General features: G+C 49.2%; 1 protein-coding gene across 1 annotated transcript in view; it reads right to left on the reverse strand.

Moving 5' to 3' along the window:
* Positions 1–2,751: 2,751 nt before the first annotated feature.
* Positions 2,752–20,737, reverse strand: part of LOC135050459 (ecto-ADP-ribosyltransferase 5-like) — a 181,770-nt gene continuing 163,784 nt past the window's right edge. The window contains exons 2-3 of the mRNA XM_063956949.1: positions 7,205–7,237; positions 2,752–2,971 (exon numbers count right to left, since the gene is read on the reverse strand). Of these exons, the coding sequence (XP_063813019.1) occupies positions 2,874–2,971; positions 7,205–7,237 (131 nt within the window). The 3' untranslated portion in view covers positions 2,752–2,873. The remainder of the gene's footprint in view (positions 2,972–7,204; positions 7,238–20,737) is intronic.

Raw genomic sequence — 20,737 nt, forward strand, 5'->3', positions numbered from 1 at the left:
CTCTGTAACAGTCCTTACACCTGGGTGCTTACAGATGTGAGGAGACCATCACTATTCGGTCTCTGCTGGTATAAGAGTGAGAAGTACAGATACCTTTCCCTTCCCTGGCAGGCCTCTGTAACAGTCCTTACACGTGGGTGCTTACAGATGTGAGGAGACCATCACTATTCGGTCTCTGCTGGTATAAGAGTGAGAAGTACAGATACCTTTCCCTTCCCTGGCAGGGCCTCTGTAACAGTCCTTACACCTGGGTGCTTACAGATGGGAGGAGACCATCATTATTCGGTCTCTGCTGGTATAAGAGTGAGAAGTACAGATACCTTTCCCTTCCCTGGCAGGGCCTCTGTAACAGTCCTTACACCTGGGTGCTTACAGATGGGAGGAGACCATCATTATTCGGTCTCTGCTGGTATCAGAGTGAGAAGTACAGATACCTTTCCCTTCCCTGGCAGGGCCTCTGTAACAGTCCTTACACCTGGGTGCTTACAGATGTGAGGAGACCATCACTATGCGGTCTCTCCTGGTATAAGAGTGAGAAGTACAGATACCTTTCCCTTCCCTGGCAGCGCCTCTGTAACAGTCCTTACACCTGGGTGCTTACAGATGTGAGGAGACCATCACTATGCGGCCTCTGCTGGTATAAGAGTGAGAAGTACAGATACCTTTCCCTTCCCTGGCAGCGACTCTGTAACAGTCCTTACACCTGGGTGCTTACAGATGTGAGGAGACCATCACTATGCGGCCTCTGCTGGTATAAGAGTGAGAAGTACAGATACCTTTCCCTTCCCTGGCAGCGACTCTGTAACAGTCCTTACACCTGGGTGCTTGCAGCTGTGAGGAGACCATCACTATGCGGCCTCTGCTGGTATAAGAGTGAGAAGTACAGATACCTTTCCCTTCCCTGGCAGGGCCTCTGTAACAGTCCTTACACCCGGGTGCTTACAGATGTGAGGAGATCATCACTATGCAGCCTCTGCTGGTATAAGAGTGAGAAGAACAGATACCTTTCCCTTCCCTGGCAGCGACTCTATAACAGTCCTTACACCTGGGGGCTTACAGATGTGAGGAGGCCATCACTATGCGGCCTCTGCTGGTATAAGAGTGAGAAGTACAGATACCTTTCCCTTCCCTTGCAGGGCCTCTGTAACAGTCCTTACACCTGGGGGCTTACAGATGTGAGGAGACCATCACTATTCGGTCTCTGCTGGTGTAAGAGTGAGAAGTACAGATACCTTTCCCTTCCCTGGCAGGCCTCTGTAACAGTCCTTACACCTGGGTGCTTACAGCTGTGAGGAGACCATCACTATTCGGTCTCTGCTGGTATAAGAGTGAGAAGTACAGATACCTTTCCCTTCCCTGGCAGCGCCTCTGTAACAGTCCTTACACCTGGGTGCTTACAGATGTGAGGAGACCATCACTATGCGGTCTCTGCTGGTATAAGAGTGAGAAGTACAGATACCTTTCCCTTCCCTGGCAGCGACTCTGTAACAGTCCTTACACCTGGGTGCTTACAGATGGGAGGAGACCATCACTATTCGGACTCTGCTGGTATAAGAGTGAGAAGTACAGATACCTTTCCCTTCCCTGGCAGCGACTCTGTAACAGTCCTTACACCTGGGTGCTTACAGATGTGAGGAGACCACCACTATGTGGTCTCTGCTGGTATAAGAGTGAGAAGTACAGATACCTTTCCCTTCCCTGGCAGGGCCTCTGTAACAATCCTTACACCTGGGTGCTTGCAGCTGTGAGGAGACCATCACTTTGCGGCCTCTGCTGGTATAAGAGTGAGAAGTACAGATACCTTTCCCTTCCCTGGCAGGGCTTCTGTAACAGTCCTTACACCTGGGTGCTTACAGCTGTGAGGAGACCATCACTATGCGGTCTCTGCTGGTATAAGAGTGAGAAGTACAGATACCTTTCCCTTCCCTGGCAGGCCTCTGTAACAGTCCTTACACCTGGGTGCTTACAGATGTGAGGAGACCATCACTATGCGGTCTCTGCTGGTATAAGAGTGAGAAGTACAGATACCTTTCCCTTCCCTGGCAGCAGGGCCGGTTCTGTGATCTGTGGCGCCCCGGGCAAAATATGGGGGGCGTGGCTTCGATTGGGGGCGTGGTCAGCTCGCTGAAAATAAAAATAAATAAAAACTATACTTACCATCCCCGTTCCTGATCCAGACCCCCTCCGCCGGCGGCGCCGTTCTTCTCCTCTCCTCTGTTCTCTTCGATCTATGGGAGAGACGTTATTACGTCTCTCCCATAGAACAGCATAGACACTAGAGGTCAATTATGACCCCTAGTGTCTGTGCCACTATGCTGTGCGGTGCGCGATGACGTCATCGCGCATCGCACAGCAGAGGTCCTCAAGACGAAGGGAAACTAGACCGTAGCGTCTAGTTTCCCTTCATGGAGAGGACCTTTGCTGTGCGGTGCGCGATGACGTCATCGCGCACCGCACAACTAAGGTCCTCTCCATGAAGGGAAACTAGACGCTACGCGTCTGGTTCCCTTCAAAGCGGGGGGGCACAGCAGGGCACTACGGGGGGCACAGTGGCGGATCTTGCCCTGGTGCGGCGCCCTCCGGATGGCACCGGCGCCCTCCGGAAGGCGGCGCCCCGGGCAAAAGTACCGCTTGCCCGTGGCAAGAACCGCCACTGACTGGCAGGCCTCTATAGCAGTCCTTACACTTGGATGCTTACAGATGTGAGGAAGATGAGGAAATAAGTTCTGACAAACGAGCTTTATGCAGAAATCTTTATTATGTATAGGCAGATGGAAGCTGTCCCCTTTCTTGGAATACTACTGCAGGACTTCCACTGCGATGCAGCCACCTAAATATCTTTCCAGCCTGGATCCGAATCCGCAGTTATAGATTCAGCTTGTCATGATCTTTGCCATGAAATTGACAGCAATTCCCAAACCAACCAGCAGGGGCTCTGTCGCTACTTCACTGGACTTTCCATTTACTGGACCTGAAAGAAATAACATTAAAATATAGAACTTATTAAATATATATAACTGTCCTGATTGTACCCACTCCTGACATCTTGTTATGTGGTGCACCTGTGTAACATCAGTGCCTCCACCCAGGTATCAGGAGGTATTAATGGGCCTACCTGGGAAACCCCAGATACTGTACATTAGATAAGGGACAGCAATAACCTTTATGTCACTATAACTCTGTGTCGTGTTCTATTTACCACTTACATCACATCCCGACACTTGTGCATCACAGGTAACAGTTTAGGGGGTTATTCAGAGATGACGCAGACCGCTGCATACACAGCCAGATCTGCGTTCATCTCCGCACATGCTGGCGGCCGACCCTCGATGCGTCCGCAATTAAATTGCAGAAGCATCGGTTCTAAAGATAACTTGTGGCAGCACAGCCTGGCTGCCCTGTCAGGTGGTCAGCGGCCATTTTTTTCCAGAGCGCCTGCGTGTGGCGTCACACCCCTGAAAACTGTCCCGGACCGGCCACGTTTTCTTTCCAGCGCCTGCCCCGTTACACCGAAACTCCGCCCCCACAAAGCCTGCACCTCTCAAATCACATTGCGGCCGCATCTTTCAGGTAGGTTGCCGCAATATGAAAGGTCATGCACGCGCACAACGGCCAGTGTGCATGCACCTACCACCTGGATTCGGCCGCTGCGTGTGAACGTGCGGCTGCGTCCAGGTCTGAATAACCCCCTTAGTCTCCATTCTTTCCAAAAGGATATTACCAACATATATTATAAACAATTACAATTACACCCGGTGCCTCCCCCATCCTACACCTATTGCTGACCCGCGGAAAATAAGGCTCATAACCATGAACTATTGTGTCCTAGTACCTCAGCACGCAGTCCCGCTTTCCCTTAGATTGCCTTATAATACCGGGTGCGTCAGTAATTTACACCAGGTTATATTCTATGCAACATAAAGCTTAAATATAATTCAGTAAGTATTTCATGGACACTGTATATATGAGCTCATGTACTAACATTACATATATTGTTTCTCTCACTGTGTACAGCGGGTAGAGCCCTGGTGAGAGTTGTATATATAAATGCATATATATGTATGGCTGGCATAAGTTACCCAACAGGACTCCGGATGAGGGGTGTTTCACCGGCCGGTAGTAATAACCTTCCTCTGGTGCGATTCGGGCTGTCAGTAACAGTTATAGTACAGTATGAGAGAGATTGTGGCTTACATTGAAGGACTCTGAGTACCGCTGTCTGTGGTGCTATAGCGTACGGCTATGACAATATTCTATAGCGGCTATGTAATCATCTCCTCCAATAATAACCCTCCGTTCTCTGTAGCCTAATCCTAAGCCTCTCTGGGGATGGCTAACCCTAACCCCCCTTCCCCGGAGCCTAACCCTCCCACCCCTGCAGCCTAACCCTAACCCCCCTCCCCGGAGCCTAACCCCCCTCCCTGCAGCCTAACCCTAACCCCCCTCCCCGGAGCCTAACCCCCCTCCCTGCAGCCTAACCCTAACCCCCCTCTCCGGAGCCTAACCCTCCCACCCCTGCAGCCTAACCCTAACCCCCTTCCCCGGAGCCTAACCCTCCCACCCCTGCAGCCTAACCCTATCCCCCTCCCCGGAGCCTAACCCCCCTCCCTGCAGCCTAACCCTAACCCCCCTCCCCGGAGCCTAACCCCCCTCCCTGCAGCCTAACCCTAACCCCCCTCCCCGGAGCCTAACCCATCCCCCTGCAGCTTAACCCTAACCCCCCTCCCTGGAGCCTAACCCTAACCCTCAGTTCTCTGTAGCCTAACCCTAACCCCCCTCCCCGGAGCCTAAACCTCCCGCCCCTGCAGCCTAACCCTAACCCCTCTCTCCGGAGCCTAACCCCCCTCCCTGCAGCCTAACCCTAACCCCCCTCTCTGGAGCCTAACCCCCCTCCCTGCAGCCTAACCCTAACCCCCCTCCCCGGAGCCTAACCCTCCCCCCCTGCAGCTTAACCCTAACCCCCCTCCCTGGAGCCGAACCCTAACCCTCAGTTCTCTGTAGCCTAACCCTAACCCCCCTCCCCGGAGCCTAAACCTCCCGCCCCTGCAGCCTAACCCTAACCCCTCTCTCCGGAGCCTAACCCCCCTCCCTGCAGCCTAACCCTAACCCCCCTCTCCGGAGCCTAACCCCCCTCCCTGCAGCCTAACCCTAACCCCCCTTCCCCGGAGCCTAACCCTCCCCCCCAGCAGCCTAACCCTAACCCCCCTCCCCGAAGCCAAACCCTCCCACCCCTGCAGCCTAACCCTATCCCCCCTCTCCGGAGCCTAACCCCCCTCCCTGCAGCCTAACCCTAACCCCCCTCCCCGGAGCCTAACCCTCCCACCCAGCAGCCTAACCCTAACCCCCCTCCCCGAAGCCAAACCCTCCCACCCCTGCAGCCTAACCCTATCCCCCCTCTCCGGAGCCTAACCCCCCTCCCTGCAGCCTAACCCTAACCCCCCTCCCCGGAGCCTAACCCTCAGTTCTCTGTAGCCTAACCCTAACCCCCCTCCCCGGAGCCTAACCCTCCCACCCCTGCAGCCTAACCCTAACCCCCCTCTCCGGAGCCTAACCCTCCCCCCCTGCAGCCTAACCCTATCCCCCCTCTCCGGAGCCTAACCCCCCTCCCTGCAGCCTAACCCTAACCCCCCTCCCCGGAGCCTAACCCTCAGTTCTCTGTAGCCTAACCCTAACCCCCCTCCCCGGAGCCTAACCCTCCCAACCCTGCAGCCTAACCCTAACCCCCCTCTCCGGAGCCTAACCCTCCCCCCCCTGCAGCCTAACCCTAACCCCCCTCCCCAGAGCCTAACCCTCCCAACCCTGCAGCCTAACCCTAACCCCCCTCCCCGGAACCTAACCCTCCCCCCCAGCAGCCTAACCCTAACCCCCCTCCCTGGAGCCTAACCCTCCCAACCCTGCAGCATAACCCTAACCCCCCTCCCCGGAGCCTAACCCTCCCAACCCTGCAGCCTAACCCTAACCCCCCTCCCCGGAGCCTAACCCTCCCACCCCTGCAGCCTATCCTTAACCCACCTCTCCGGAGCCTAACCCTCCCAACCCTGCAGCCTAACCCTAACCCCCCTCTCCGAAGCCTAACCCTCCCACCCCTGCAGCCTAACCCCCCTCTCCAAAGCCAAATCCTGCAGTGGGTGCTAGTAAGGGGGTGAAAGGGAGAGGTTGACAGGGAGGGTGACATCAGGTAGGGGCAATGGGTGACAGGGAGAGGGTAATGCCTCAAGAGGGTCACAGGGGAAGGGTGATGTGAGGGAGAGAGTGACAGCAGTGGGTGAAAGGGAGAGGGTGACCGCAATGGGTGACAGGGAGAGGGTGATGCCAGGGAAAGGGAGACAGCAGTGGGTGACAGGGAGATGGTGACACCATGCAGAGGGTGACAACTGTGGAAGACAGGCAGGGGGTGACAACAGTGGGAGAAAGGAAGAGGGTGACAGCAGTGGGTGACAGGGAGAGAGTGACAGCAGTGGGTGAGAGGAAGTGGTAGATAAATATACAGTATTACAATTTTCTTACCTGGGCCCAAAACTGCTGCAGGTGGATATCGGCTCCTCCTTGTGTGTAACGCCAGGGAGTGTCATGAGATCATGACGTCAGATGCCCAGCGTTGATAGCATGGACAGCCTCAATAAGGACGCTAGCGTCAGAGAAATTGGGAGGGGAGAGGGGGCCACACTCAGACAGCAGTTGCCAGCTCAGCCTCAGTCGTCTGATCTACATTACTGGGGGATGGGCAGGCAGTAGCGGTAGCCTACATTATAATAAGTCAGTCGGCTCACTGTAATGCGCCTGGTCGCTTTACTGCATTGGGCCCTGGTGCAGTGCACTGGCTGCACCGCCACCATTTCTGCCTTTGTCTTTCTCCAAGGTTTGGTAGGAACATGTCTCATGAATGGTGATTCCGTTACTGACGTTGAAAGCAGGCTGATTTATCAAGCATAACGTACACAAGATAGCACTCACGCTATTGTGATAGTATGTTGCATGGGGTTTGTTGCCAGCTGTTGGCTTATGATGATTTGGTGACATTGGTGGTGGCAGCTGTATGATGAATAGAGCTTATCACTGTAAGAGGAGATTCCGTTACCGGTGGAAATGTCCTACAGCAACTACATAACATGTTGGAAATGATAAAACTACAGCAGCGATCACTGCACCGGTTATAAGGTATTATAGGTATTATAAGGATTATAAGGAGATAACAGCTGCTCACCTGCTCTGTATTTGCAGATCTGGCTCTTACTGCCTGGAAGTAGAAAGGAGACACAGTCACTCAGGATAATTATACAGAGTCTGCGGCTGCTCTTCCTGCAGTGACAGAAATATGTAACAATGGTGGTCATTCTGCGCATGTGTATGGGCCGCAGGGCGCACGCGCTAAGTATTTTCACACAACACTATGCAATTTTACACAGGTCCGAGCTACGCTTTTTAGTCGCTCTGCTGATCGGTGAGTGATTGACAGGAAGTGGGTGTTTCTGGGCGGAAACTGTGCATTTTCCAGGAGTGTGATAAAAAACGCAGGCGTGCCAGGGAAAAACGCAGGAGTGGCTGGAGAAACAGGGGAGTGGCTGGCCGAACGCAGGGCGTGTTTGTGACGTCAAATCAGGAACTAAATGGACGGAGGTGATCGCAATCTAGGGGTAGGTCTGGAGCTACTCAGAAACTGCAGGAAAATATTTAATAACAGAACTGCTAACCTTTCATTCACACTTCTGCTAGCTTGTGCACTGCTGCTAAAAGCAGCTAGCGAGCGATCAACTCGGAATGAGGGCCAATATGAAGTAATCAGCAGTCACACAGTATAAGTCACACAATCACACAGTATAAGTCACACAGTATAAGTCACACAGTATAAGTCACACAGTCACACAGTATAAGTCACACAGTATAAGTCACATAGTCACACAGTATAAGTCACACAGTCACACAGTATAAGTCACACAGTATAAGTCACACAGTCACACAGTATAAGTCACACAGTCACACAGTATAAGTCACACAGTATAAGTCACACAGTCACACAGTATAAGTCACACAGTCACACAGTATAAGTCACACAGTATAAGTCACACAGTATAAGTCACACAGTCACACAGTATAAGTCACACAGTATAAGTCACACAGTCACACAGTATAAGTCACACAGTCACACAGTATAAGTCACACAGTATAAGTCACACAGTATAAGTCACACAGTCACGCAGTATAAGTCACACAGTATAAGTCACACAGTCACACAGTATAAGTCACACAGTCACACAGTATAAGTCACACAGTATAAGTCACACAGTATAAGTCACACAGTCACACAGTATAAGTCACACAGTATAAGTCACACAGTATAAGTCACACAGTCACACAGTATAAGTCACACAGTATAAGTCACACAGTCACACAGTATAAGTCACACAGTATAAATCACACAGTCACACAGTATAAGTCACACAGTCACACAGTATAAGTCACACAGTCACACAGTATAAGTCACACAGTCACACAGTATAAGTCACACAGTCACACAGTAAAAGTCACACAATCACACAGTATAAGTCACACAGTATAAGTCACACAGTCACACAGTATAAGTCACACAGTCTAAGTCACACAGTATAAGTCACACAGTCACACAGTATAAGTCACACAGTCACACAGTATAAGTCACACAGTATAAGTCACACAGTCATACAGTATAAGTCACACAGTCACACAGTATAAGTCACACAGTCACACAGTATAAGTCACACAGTATAAGTCACACAGTCACACAGTATAAGTCACACAGTCACACAGTATAAGTCACACAGTATAAGTCACACAGTCACACAGTATAAGTCACACAGTATAAGTCACACAGTCACACAGTCACACAGTATAAGTCACACAGTCACACAGTATAAGTCACACAGTATAAGTCACACAGTATAAGTCACACAGTCACACAGTATAAGTCACACAGTATAAGTCACACAGTCACACAGTATAAGTCACACAGTCACACAGTATAAGTCACACAGTATAAGTCACACAGTCACACAGTATAAGTCACACAGTATAAATCACACAGTCACACAGTATAAGTCACACAGTATAAATCACACAGTATAAGTCACACAGTATAAGTCACACAGCCACACAGTATAAGTCACACAGTATAAGTCACACAGTATAAGTCACACAGTCACACAGTATAAGTCACACAGTCACACAATATAAGTCACACGGTATAAGTCACACAGTCACACAGTATAAGTCACACAGTATAAGTCACACAGTCACACAGTATAAGTCACACAGTCACACAGTATAAGTCACACAGTATAAGTCACACAGTCACACAGTATAAGTCACACAGTATAAGTCACACAGTCACACAGTATAAGTCACACAGTATAAGTCACACAGTCACACAGTATAAGTCACACAGTCACACAGTATAAGTCACACAGTATAAGTCACACAGTCACACAGTATAAGTCACACAGTCACACAGTATAAGTCACACAGTCATACAGTATAAGTCACACAGTATAAGTCACACAGTATAAGTCACACAGTCACACAGTATATGTCACACAGTCACACAGTATAAGTCACACAGTATAAGTCATACAGTCACACAGTATAAGTCACACAGTCACACAGTCTAAGTCACACAGTATAAGTCACACAGTCACACAGTATAAGTCACACAGTCACACAGTATAAGTCACACAGTATAAGTCACACAGTCACACAGTATAAGTCACACAGTCACACAGTATAAGTCACACAGTATAAGTCACACAGTCACACAGTATAAGTCACACAGTCACACAGTATAAGTCACACAGTCACACAGTATAAGTCACACAGTCACACAGTATAAGTCACACAGTATAAGTCACACAGTCACACAGTATAAGTCACACAGTCACACAGTATAAGTCACACAATCACACAGTATAAGTCACACAGTATAAGTCACACAGTCACACAGTATAAGTCACACAGTCACACAGAAAAAGTCACACAATCACACAGTATAAGTCACACAGTATAAGTCACACAGTCACACAGTATAAGTCACACAGTCACAGTATAAGTCACACAGTCACACAGTATAAGTCACACAGTCACACAGTATAAGTCACACAGTCACACAGTATAAGTCACACAGTCACACAGTATAAGCTTCACAGTCACAGTATAAGTCACACAGTCACACAGTATAAGTCACACAATCACACAGTATAAGTCACACAATCACAGTATAAGTCACACAGTCACACAGTATAAGTCACACAGTCACACAGTATAAGTCACACAGTCACACAGTATAAGTCACACAGTCACACAGTATAAGTCACACAGTCACACAGTATAAGTATAACTCATCCTGAGTTGATCGAGCGCTACCTGTTTTTTGCAGCGCAGCGATCAGATAGTCGCCGCCTACAGGGGAGTGTATTTTCGCTTTGCAAGTTTTGTGCAGTTTCTGAGTAGCTCTGGATTTACTCAGCCGCTGCGATCACTTCAGCCTGTCCGGGCCCGGAATTGACATCAGACACTCGCCCTGCAAATGGCCGGACACGCCTTCTTTTTTCCAACCACTCCCAGAAAACGGTCAGTTTTTTGACAGGTCAAAAGGTCAACATGGGTTTTTCACAACTTTTTTCTTTTTTTTTTACTTTTTCATACTTTACGATCCACGCGGACAACGATTGGGAATAGTAACCTGTGCCAAGCACAGCAGTAGCGGAGCGAGGCACCTTGCCCGAAACCGCAAGCCATGCGTGGGAACACGGAGCACTAATTGGGGTTCCCGGTCACTGTACAGAGGAAACGACACCAAAAACCCTGAAAAATACTCATGTCGACCTTTTGACCTGTTGACCTAGACCATGTTGACCTAGAAACCCTGTCGACCTGGAATCCCTGTCGACATAGTTACTGTCGACCCTCCATACCACACCCACCGGGTCCAGCATTACGCATGGTGTTCCACTCAGTATGACGCTCACACAGGCGCAGCAGCCTGTTTACTGGCGTACGCTAATGAAGGAATCCCGTGTATGCAGAATGCCACGCCCCCAACTCTTTTCCCATCACCACCAGCAACCACCGTCATTAGTATCTGTGCATGAACCTACTCCATGCTGGCAGCAATAGATCATGTGACACAGACGTCCCAGCTCCCTCCGCATGTTACTGAAGCTGACTTACACACCCATGGCACTCCCAGTGGTGCCGAGAGGGGGATGGGCGGGGTACTCTTTACCTGGGCTTGGGCCTGTTGGAAGGTCCCAGGTCCCGCTGACCCCCATGTAGACAGCGGCAGAAGGGAGAGAGAAAACACGCTGCTGTGTGCAGCACTGAAGAGAGACAACTGCAGAGACAATGTGCTCTCTCTCCCCCCATGATGGGCAAGGGGTGAACAACTGCACCCACCCCCACCCAGCAGCCCCCCCTGCCGCAACCCCGCTCTTCACCTTGCACACTCCCCTGTGCAGCACGCAACTGCTTTGTGGCGACACATAAACTTCTTTTAAAATATTCCCTAAGGTGAAGGGGGGGCTGACCACTTGTCCCTGCATTGGCTACACCTCCCTCCGACTACCTGGGCATGGCATAGCTGTCGGCGCCCCTGGGTGCTCCCACTAGATGCAATAGTTCTGTCACCTTCATTGTTGAGCATTGTAGAGGCCTGCATCCCATCTCTAAGCATTGTAGAGGCCTACATCCCATCTCTGAGCATGATGGAGGCCTGCATTAGAGATGAGCGCCTGAAATTTTTCGGGTTTTGTGTTTTGGTTTTGGGTTCGGTTCCGCGGCCGTGTTTTGGGTTCGAACGCGTTTTGGCAAAACCTCACCGAATTTTTTTTGTCGGATTCGGGTGTGTTTTGGATTCGGGTGTTTTTTTCAAAAAACACTAAAAAACAGCTTAAATCATAGAATTTGGGGGTCATTTTGATCCCAAAGTATTATTAACCTCAAAAACAATAATTTACACTCATTTTCAGTCTATTCTGAATACCTCACACCTCACAATATTATTTTTAGTCCTAAAATTTGCACCGAGGTCGCTGTGTGAGTAAGATAAGCGACCCTAGTGGCCGACACAAACACCGGGCCCATCTAGGAGTGGCACTGCAGTGTCACGCAGGATGTCCCTTCCAAAAAACCCTCCCCAAACAGCACATGACGCAAAGAAAAAAAGAGGCGCAATGAGGTAGCTGTGTGAGTAAGATTAGCGACCCTAGTGGCCGACACAAACACCGGGCCCATCTAGGAGTGGCACTGCAGTGTCACGCAGGATGTCCCTTCCAAAAAACCCTCCCCAAACAGCACATGATGCAAAGAAAAAAAGAGGCGCAATGAGGTATCTGACTGTGTGAGTAAGATTAGCGACCCTAGTGGCCGACACAAACACCGGGCCCATCTAGGAGTGGCACTGCAGTGTCACGCAGGATGTCCCTTCCAAAAAACCCTCCCCAATCAGCACATGATGCAAAGAAAAAGAAAAGAAAAAAGAGGTGCAAGATGGAATTGTTCTTGGGCCCTCCCACCCACCCTTATGTTGTATAAACAAAACAGGACATGCACACTTTAACCAACCCATCATTTCAGTGACAGGGTCTGCCACACGACTGTGACTGATATGACGGGTTGGTTTGGACCCCCCCCAAAAAAGAAGCAATTAATCTCTCCTTGCACAAACTGGCTCTACAGAGGCAAGATGTCCACCTCATCTTCACCCTCCGATATATCACCGTGTACATCCCCCTCCTCACAGATTATCAATTCGTCCCCACTGGAATCCACCATCTCAGCTCCCTGTGTACTTTGTGGAGGCAATTGCTGCTGGTCAATGTCTCCGCGGAGGAATTGATTATAATTCATTTTAATGAACATCATCTTCTCCACATTTTCTGGATGTAACCTCGTACGCCGATTGCTGACAAGGTGAGCGGCGGCACTAAACACTCTTTCGGAGTACACACTTGTGGGAGGGCAACTTAGGTAGAATAAAGCCAGTTTGTGCAAGGGCCTCCAAATTGCCTCTTTTTCCTGCCAGTATAAGTACGGACTGTGTGACGTGCCTACTTGGATGCGGTCACTCATATAATCCTCCACCATTCTATCAATGTTGAGAGAATCATATGCAGTGACAGTAGACGACATGTCCGTAATCGTTGTCAGGTCCTTCAGTCCGGACCAGATGTCAGCATCAGCAGTCGCTCCAGACTGCCCTGCATCACCGCCAGCGGGTGGGCTCGGAATTCTGAGCCTTTTCCTCGCACCCCCAGTTGCGGGAGAATGTGAAGGAGGAGATGTTGACAGGTCGCGTTCCGCTTGACTTGACAATTTTGTCACCAGCAGGTCTTTCAACCCCAGCAGACCTGTGTCTGCCGGAAAGAGAGATCCAAGGTAGGCTTTAAATCTAGGATCGAGCACGGTGGCCAAAATGTAGTGCTCTGATTTCAACAGATTGACCACCCGTGAATCCTTGTTAAGCGAATTAAGGGCTGCATCCACAAGTCCCACATGCCTAGCGGAATCGCTCCCTTTTAGCTCCTTCTTCAATGCCTCCAGCTTCTTCTGCAAAAGCCTGATGAGGGGAATGACCTGACTCAGGCTGGCAGTGTCTGAACTGACTTCACGTGTGGCAAGTTCAAAGGGCATCAGAACCTTGCACAACGTTGAAATCATTCTCCACTGCACTTGAGACAGGTGCATTCCACCTACTATATCGTGCTCAATTGTATAGGCTTGAATGGCCTTTTGCTGCTCCTCCAACCTCTGAAGCATATAGAGGGTTGAATTCCACCTCGTTACCACTTCTTGCTTCAGATGATGGCAGGGCAGGTTCAGTAGTTTTTGGTGGTGCTCCAGTCTTCTGTACGTGGTGCCTGTACGCCGAAAGTGTCCCGCAATTTTTCTGGCCACCGACAGCATCTCTTGCACGCCCCTGTCGTTTTTTAAAAAATTCTGCACCACCAAATTCAAGGTATGTGCAAAACATGGGACGTGCTGGAATTTGCCCATATTTAATGCACACACAATATTGCTGGCGTTGTCCGATGCCACAAATCCACAGGAGAGTCCAATTGGGGTAAGCCATTCCGCGATGATCTTACTCAGTTGCCGTAAGAGGTTTTCAGCTGTGTGCGTATTCTGGAAAGCGGTGATACAAAGCGTAGCCTGCCTAGGAAAGAGTTGGCGTTTGCGAGATGCTGCTACTGGTGCCGCCGCTGCTGTTCTTGCGGCGGGAGTCCATACATCTACCCAGTGGGCTGTCACAGTCATATAGTCCTGACCCTGCCCTGCTCCACTTGTCCACATGTCCGTGGTTAAGTGGACATTGGGTACAGCTGCATTTTTTAGGACACTGGTGACTCTTTTTCTGAGGTCTGTGTACATTTTCGGTATCGCCTGCCTAGAGAAATGGAACCTAGATGGTATTTGGTACCGGGGACACAGTACCTCCAACAAGTCTCTAGTTGGCTCTGCAGTAATGATGGATACCGGAACCACGTTTCTCACCACCCAGGATGCCAAGGCCTCAGTTATCCGCTTTGCAGTAGGATGACTGCTGTGATATTTCATCTTCCTCGCAAAGGACTGTTGAACAGTCAATTGCTTACTGGAAGTAGTACAAGTGGGCTTACGACTTCCCCTCTGGGATGACCATCGACTCCCAGCGGCAACAACAGCAGCGCCAGCAGCAGTAGGCGTTACACGCAAGGATGCATCGGAGGAATCCCAGGCAGGAGAGGACTCGTCAGAATTGCCAGTGACATGGCCTGCAGGACTATTGGCATTCCTGGGGAAGGAGGAAATTGACACTGAGGGAGTTGGTGGGGTGGTTTGCGTGAGCTTGGTTACAAGAGGAAGGGATTTACTGGTCAGTGGACTGCTTCCGCTGTCACCCAAAGTTTTTGAACTTGTCACTGACTTATTATGAATGCGCTGCAGGTGACGTATAAGGGAGGATGTTCCGAGGTGGTTAACGTCCTTACCCCTACTTATTACAGCTTGACAAAGGGAACACATGGCTTGACACCTGTTGTCCGCATTTCTGGTGAAATACCTCCACACCGAAGAGCTGATTTTTTTGGTATTTTCACCTGGCATGTCAACGGCCATATTCCTCCCACGGACAACAGGTGTCTCCCCGGGTGCCTGACTTAAACAAACCACCTCACCATCAGAATCCTCATGGTCAATTTCCTCCCCAGCGCCAGCAACACCCATATCCTCCTCATCCTGGTGTACTTCAACACTGACATCTTCAATCTGACTATCAGGAACTGGACTGCGGGTGCTCCTTCCAGCACTTGCAGGGGGCGTGCAAATGGTGGAAGGCGTATGCTCTTCACGTCCAGTGTTGGGAAGGTCAGGCATCGCAACCGACACAATTGGACTCTCCTTGTGGATTTGGGATTTCGAAGAATGCACAGTTCTTTGCTGTGCTGCTTTTGCCAGCTTGAGTCTTTTCATTTTTCTAGCGAGAGGCTGAGTGCTTCCATCCTCATGTGAAGCTGAACCACTAGCCATGAACATAGGCCAGGGCCTCAGCCGTTCCTTGCCACTCCGTGTGGTAAATGGCATATTGGCAAGTTTACGCTTCTCCTCCGACAATTTTATTTTAGGTTTTGGAGTCCTTTTTTTACTGATATTTGGTGTTTTGGATTTGACATGCTCTGTACTATGACATTGGGCATCGGCCTTGGCAGACGACGTTGCTGGCATTTCATTGTCTCGGCCATGACTAGTGGCAGCAGCTTCAGCACGAGGTGGAAGTGGATCTTGATCTTTCCCTAATTTTGGAACCTCAACATTTTTGTTCTCCATATTTTAATAGGCACAACTAAAAGGCACTTCAGGTAAACAATGGAGATGGATGGATTGGATACTAGTATACAATTATGGACGGGCTGCCGAGTGCCGACACAGAGGTAGCCACAGCCGTGAACTACCGCACTGTACTGTGTCTGCTGCTAATATATAGACTGGTTGATAAAGAGATAGTATACTCGTAACTAGTATGTATGTATAAAGAAAGAAAAAAAACCACCACGGTTAGGTGGTATATACAATTATGGACGGGCTGCCGAGTGCCGACACAGAGGTAGCCACAGCCGTGAACTACCGCACTGTACTGTGTCTGCTGCTAATATATAGACTGGTTGATAAAGAGATAGTATACTCGTAACTAGTATGTATGTATAAAGAAAGAAAAAAAAACCACGGTTAGGTGGTATATACAATTATGGACGGGCTGCCGAGTGCCGACACAGAGGTAGCCACAGCCGTGAACTACCGCACTGTACTGTGTCTGCTGCTAATATATAGACTGGTTGATAAAGAGATAGTATACTCGTAACTAGTATGTATGTATAAAGAAAGAAAAAAAAACCACGGTTAGGTGGTATATACAATTATGGACGGGCTGCCGAGTGCCGACACAGAGGTAGCCACAGCCGTGAACTACCGCACTGTACTGTGTCTGCTGCTAATATATAGACTGGTTGATAAAGAGATAGTATACTCGTAACTAGTATGTATGTATAAAGAAAGAAAAAAAAACCACGGTTAGGTGGTATATACAATTATGGACGGGCTGCCGAGTGCCGACACAGAGGTAGCCACAGCCGTGAACTACCGCACTGTACTGTGTCTGCTGCTAATATATAGACTGGTTGATAAAGAGATAGTATACTCGTAACTAGTATGTATGTATAAAGAAAGAAAAAAAAACCACGGTTAGGTGGTATATACAATTATGGACGGGCTGCCGAGTGCCGACACAGAGGTAGCCACAGCCGTGAACTACCGCACTGTACTGTGTCTGCTGCTAATATATAGACTGGTTGATAAAGAGATAGTATACTCGTAACTAGTATGTATGTATAAAGAAAGAAAAAAAAACCACGGTTAGGTGGTATATACAATTATGGACGGGCTGCCGAGTGCCGACACAGAGGTAGCCACAGCCGTGAACTACCGCACTGTACTGTGTCTGCTGCTAATATATAGACTGGTTGATAAAGAGATAGTATACTCGTAACTAGTATGTATGTATAAAGAAAGAAAAAAAAACCACGGTTAGGTGGTATATACAATTATGGACGGGCTGCCGAGTGCCGACACAGAGGTAGCCACAGCCGTGAACTACCGCACTGTACTGTGTCTGCTGCTAATATATAGACTGGTTGATAAAGAGATAGTATACTCGTAACTAGTATGTATGTATAAAGAAAGGAAAAAAAACCACGGTTAGGTGGTATATACAATTATGGACGGGCTGCCGAGTGCCGACACAGAGGTAGCCACAGCCGTGAACTACCGCACTGTACTGTGTCTGCTGCTAATATATAGACTGGTTGATAAAGAGATACTATACTCGTAACTAGTATGTATGTATAAAGAAAGAAAAAAAAACCACGGTTAGGTGGTATATACAATTATGGACGGGCTGCCGAGTGCCGACACAGAGGTAGCCACAGCCGTGAACTACCGCACTGTACTGTGTCTGCTGCTAATATATAGACTGGTTGATAAAGAGATAGTATACTCGTAACTAGTATGTATGTATAAAGAAAGAAAAAAAAACCACGGTTAGGTGGTATATACAATTATGGACGGGCTGCCGAGTGCCGACACAGAGGTAGCCACAGCCGTGAACTACCGCACTGTACTGTGTCTGCTGCTAATATATAGACTGGTTGATAAAGAGATAGTATACTCGTAACTAGTATGTATGTATAAAGAAAGAAAAAAAAAACACGGTTAGGTGGTATATACAATTATGGACGGGCTGCCGAGTGCCGACACAGAGGTAGCCACAGCCGTGAACTACCGCACTGTACTGTGTCTGCTGCTAATATATAGACTGGTTGATAAAGAGATAGTATACTCGTAACTAGTATGTATGTATAAAGAAAGAAAAAAAAACCACGGTTAGGTGGTATATACAATTATGGACGGGCTGCCGAGTGCCGACACAGAGGTAGCCACAGCCGTGAACTACCGCACTGTACTGTGTCTGCTGCTAATATATAGACTGGTTGATAAAGAGATAGTATACTCGTAACTAGTATGTATGTATAAAGAAAGAAAAAAAAACCACGGTTAGGTGGTATATACAATTATGGACGGGCTGCCGAGTGCCGACACAGAGGTAGCCACAGCCGTGAACTACCGCACTGTACTGTGTCTGCTGCTAATATATAGACTAGTTGATAAAGAGATAGTATACTCGTAACTAGTATGTATGTATAAAGAAAGAAAAAAAAACCACGGTTAGGTGGTATATACAATTATGGACGGGCTGCCGAGTGCCGACACAGAGGTAGCCACAGCCGTGAACTACCGCACTGTACTGTGTCTGCTGCTAATATAGACTGGTTGATAAAGAGATAGTATACTCGTAACTAGTATGTATGTATAAAGAAAGAAAAAAAAACCACGGTTAGGTGGTATATACAATTATGGACGGGCTGCCGAGTGCCGACACAGAGGTAGCCACAGCCGTGAACTACCGCACTGTACTGTGTCTGCTGCTAATATAGACTGGTTGATAAAGAGATAGTATACTACTAATATTATATATACTGGTGGTCAGGTCACTGGTCACTAGTCACACTGGCAGTGGCACTCCTGCAGCAAAAGTGTGCACTGTTTAATTTTAATATAATATTATGTACTCCTGGCTCCTGCTATAACCTATAACTGTTACTGCAGTAGTGCTCCCCAGTCTCCCCCACAATTATAAGCTGTGTGAGCTGAGCAGTCAGACAGATATATAATATATATAGATGATGCAGCACACTGGCCTGAGCCTGAGCAGTGCACACAGATATGGTATGTGACTGACTGAGTCACTGTGTGTATCGCTTTTTTCAGGCAGAGAACGGATATATTAAATAAACTGCACTGTGTGTCTGGTGGTCACTCACTATATAATATATTATGTACTCCTGGCTCCTGCTATAACCTATAACTGGCACTGCAGTAGTGCTCCCCAGTCTCCCCCACAATTATAAGCTGTGTGAGCAGTCAGACAGATATATATAATATTATATATAGATAATAGATGATGCAGCACACTGGCCTGAGCCTGAGCAGTGCACACAGATATGGTATGTGACTGAGTCACTGTGTGCTGTGTATCGCTTTTTTCAGGCAGAGAACGGATTATAAATAAAACTGGTGGTCACTATCAGCAAAACTCTGCACTGTACTGAGTACTCCTAATGCTCCCCAAAATTAGTAAATCAAGTGTCTCTCTAATCTATTCTAAACGGAGAGGACGCCAGCCACGTCCTCTCCCTATCAATCTCAATGCACGTGTGAAAATGGCGGCGACGCGCGGCTCCTTATATAGAATCCGAGTCTCGCGATAGAATCCGAGCCTCGCGAGAATCCGACAGCGTCATGATGACGTTCGGGCGCGCTCGGGTTAACCGAGCAAGGCGGGAAGATCCGAGTCGCTCGGACCCGTGAAAAAAAACATGAAGTTCTGGCGGGTTCGGATTCAGAGAAACCGAACCCGCTCATCTCTAGCCTGCATCCCATCTCTGAGCATGATGGAGGCCTGCATCCCATCTCTGAGCATGATGGAGGCCTGCATCCCATCTCTGAGCATGATGGAGGCCAGCATCCCATCTCTGAGCATGATGGAGGCCTGCATCCCATCTCTGAGCATGATGGAGGCCTGCATCCCATCTCTAAGCATTGTAGAGGCCTGCATCCCATCTCTAAGCATTGTGGAGGCCTGCATCCCATTTCTGAATATGATGGAGGCCTGCATCCCATCTCTGAGCATGATGGAGGCCTGCATCCCATTTCTGAGCATGTTGGAGGCCTGCATCCCATCTCTGCGCATGATGGAGGCCTGCATCCCATCTCTGAGCATGATGGAGGCCTGCATCCCGTCTTTGAGCATGATGGAGGCCTGCATCCCATCTCTGAGCATGATGGAGGCCTGCATCCCATCTCTGAGCATGATGGAGGCCTGCATCCCATCTCTGAGCATGATGGAGGCCTGCGTCCCATCTCTGAGCATGATGGAGGCCTGTGTCCCATCTCTGAGCATGATGGAGGCCTGCGTCCCATCTCTGAGCATGATGGAGGCCTGCATCCCATCTCTGAGCATGATGGAGGCCTGCGCCCCATCTCTGAGCATGATCGAGGCCTGTGTCCTATCTCTGAGCATGATGGAGGCCTGCGTCCCATCTCTGAGCATGATGGAGGCCTGCTTCCCATCTGTGAGCATCATGGAGGCCTGTGTCCTATCATTGGGCATCATAGAGGTCTGCGTCCCATCTCTGTGCATGATGGAGGCCTGCGTCCCATCTCTGAGCATGATGGAGGACTGCATCCCATCTCTGAGCATGATGGAGGCCTGCGCCCCATCTCTGAGCATGATCGAGGCCTGTGTCCTATCTCTGAGCATGATGGAGGCCTGTGTCCCATCTCTGAGCATGATGGAGGCCTGCTTCCCATCTGTGAGCATCATGGAGGCCTGTGTCCTATCATTGGGCATCATAGAGGCCTGCATCCCATCTCTGAGCATTGTGGAGGCCTGCATCCCATCTCTGAGCATGATGGAGGCCTGCATCCCATCTCTGAGCATGATGGAGGCCTGCATCCCATCTCTGAGCATGATGGAGGCCTGCATCCCATCTCTGCGCATGATGGAGGCCTGCATCCCATCTCTGAGCATGATGGAGGCCTGCATCCCGTCTCTAAGCATTGT

The sequence above is a fragment of the Pseudophryne corroboree genome, chromosome 2 (assembly GCF_028390025.1).
Source record: "Pseudophryne corroboree isolate aPseCor3 chromosome 2, aPseCor3.hap2, whole genome shotgun sequence".
Lineage (NCBI taxonomy): Eukaryota > Metazoa > Chordata > Amphibia > Anura > Myobatrachidae > Pseudophryne > Pseudophryne corroboree.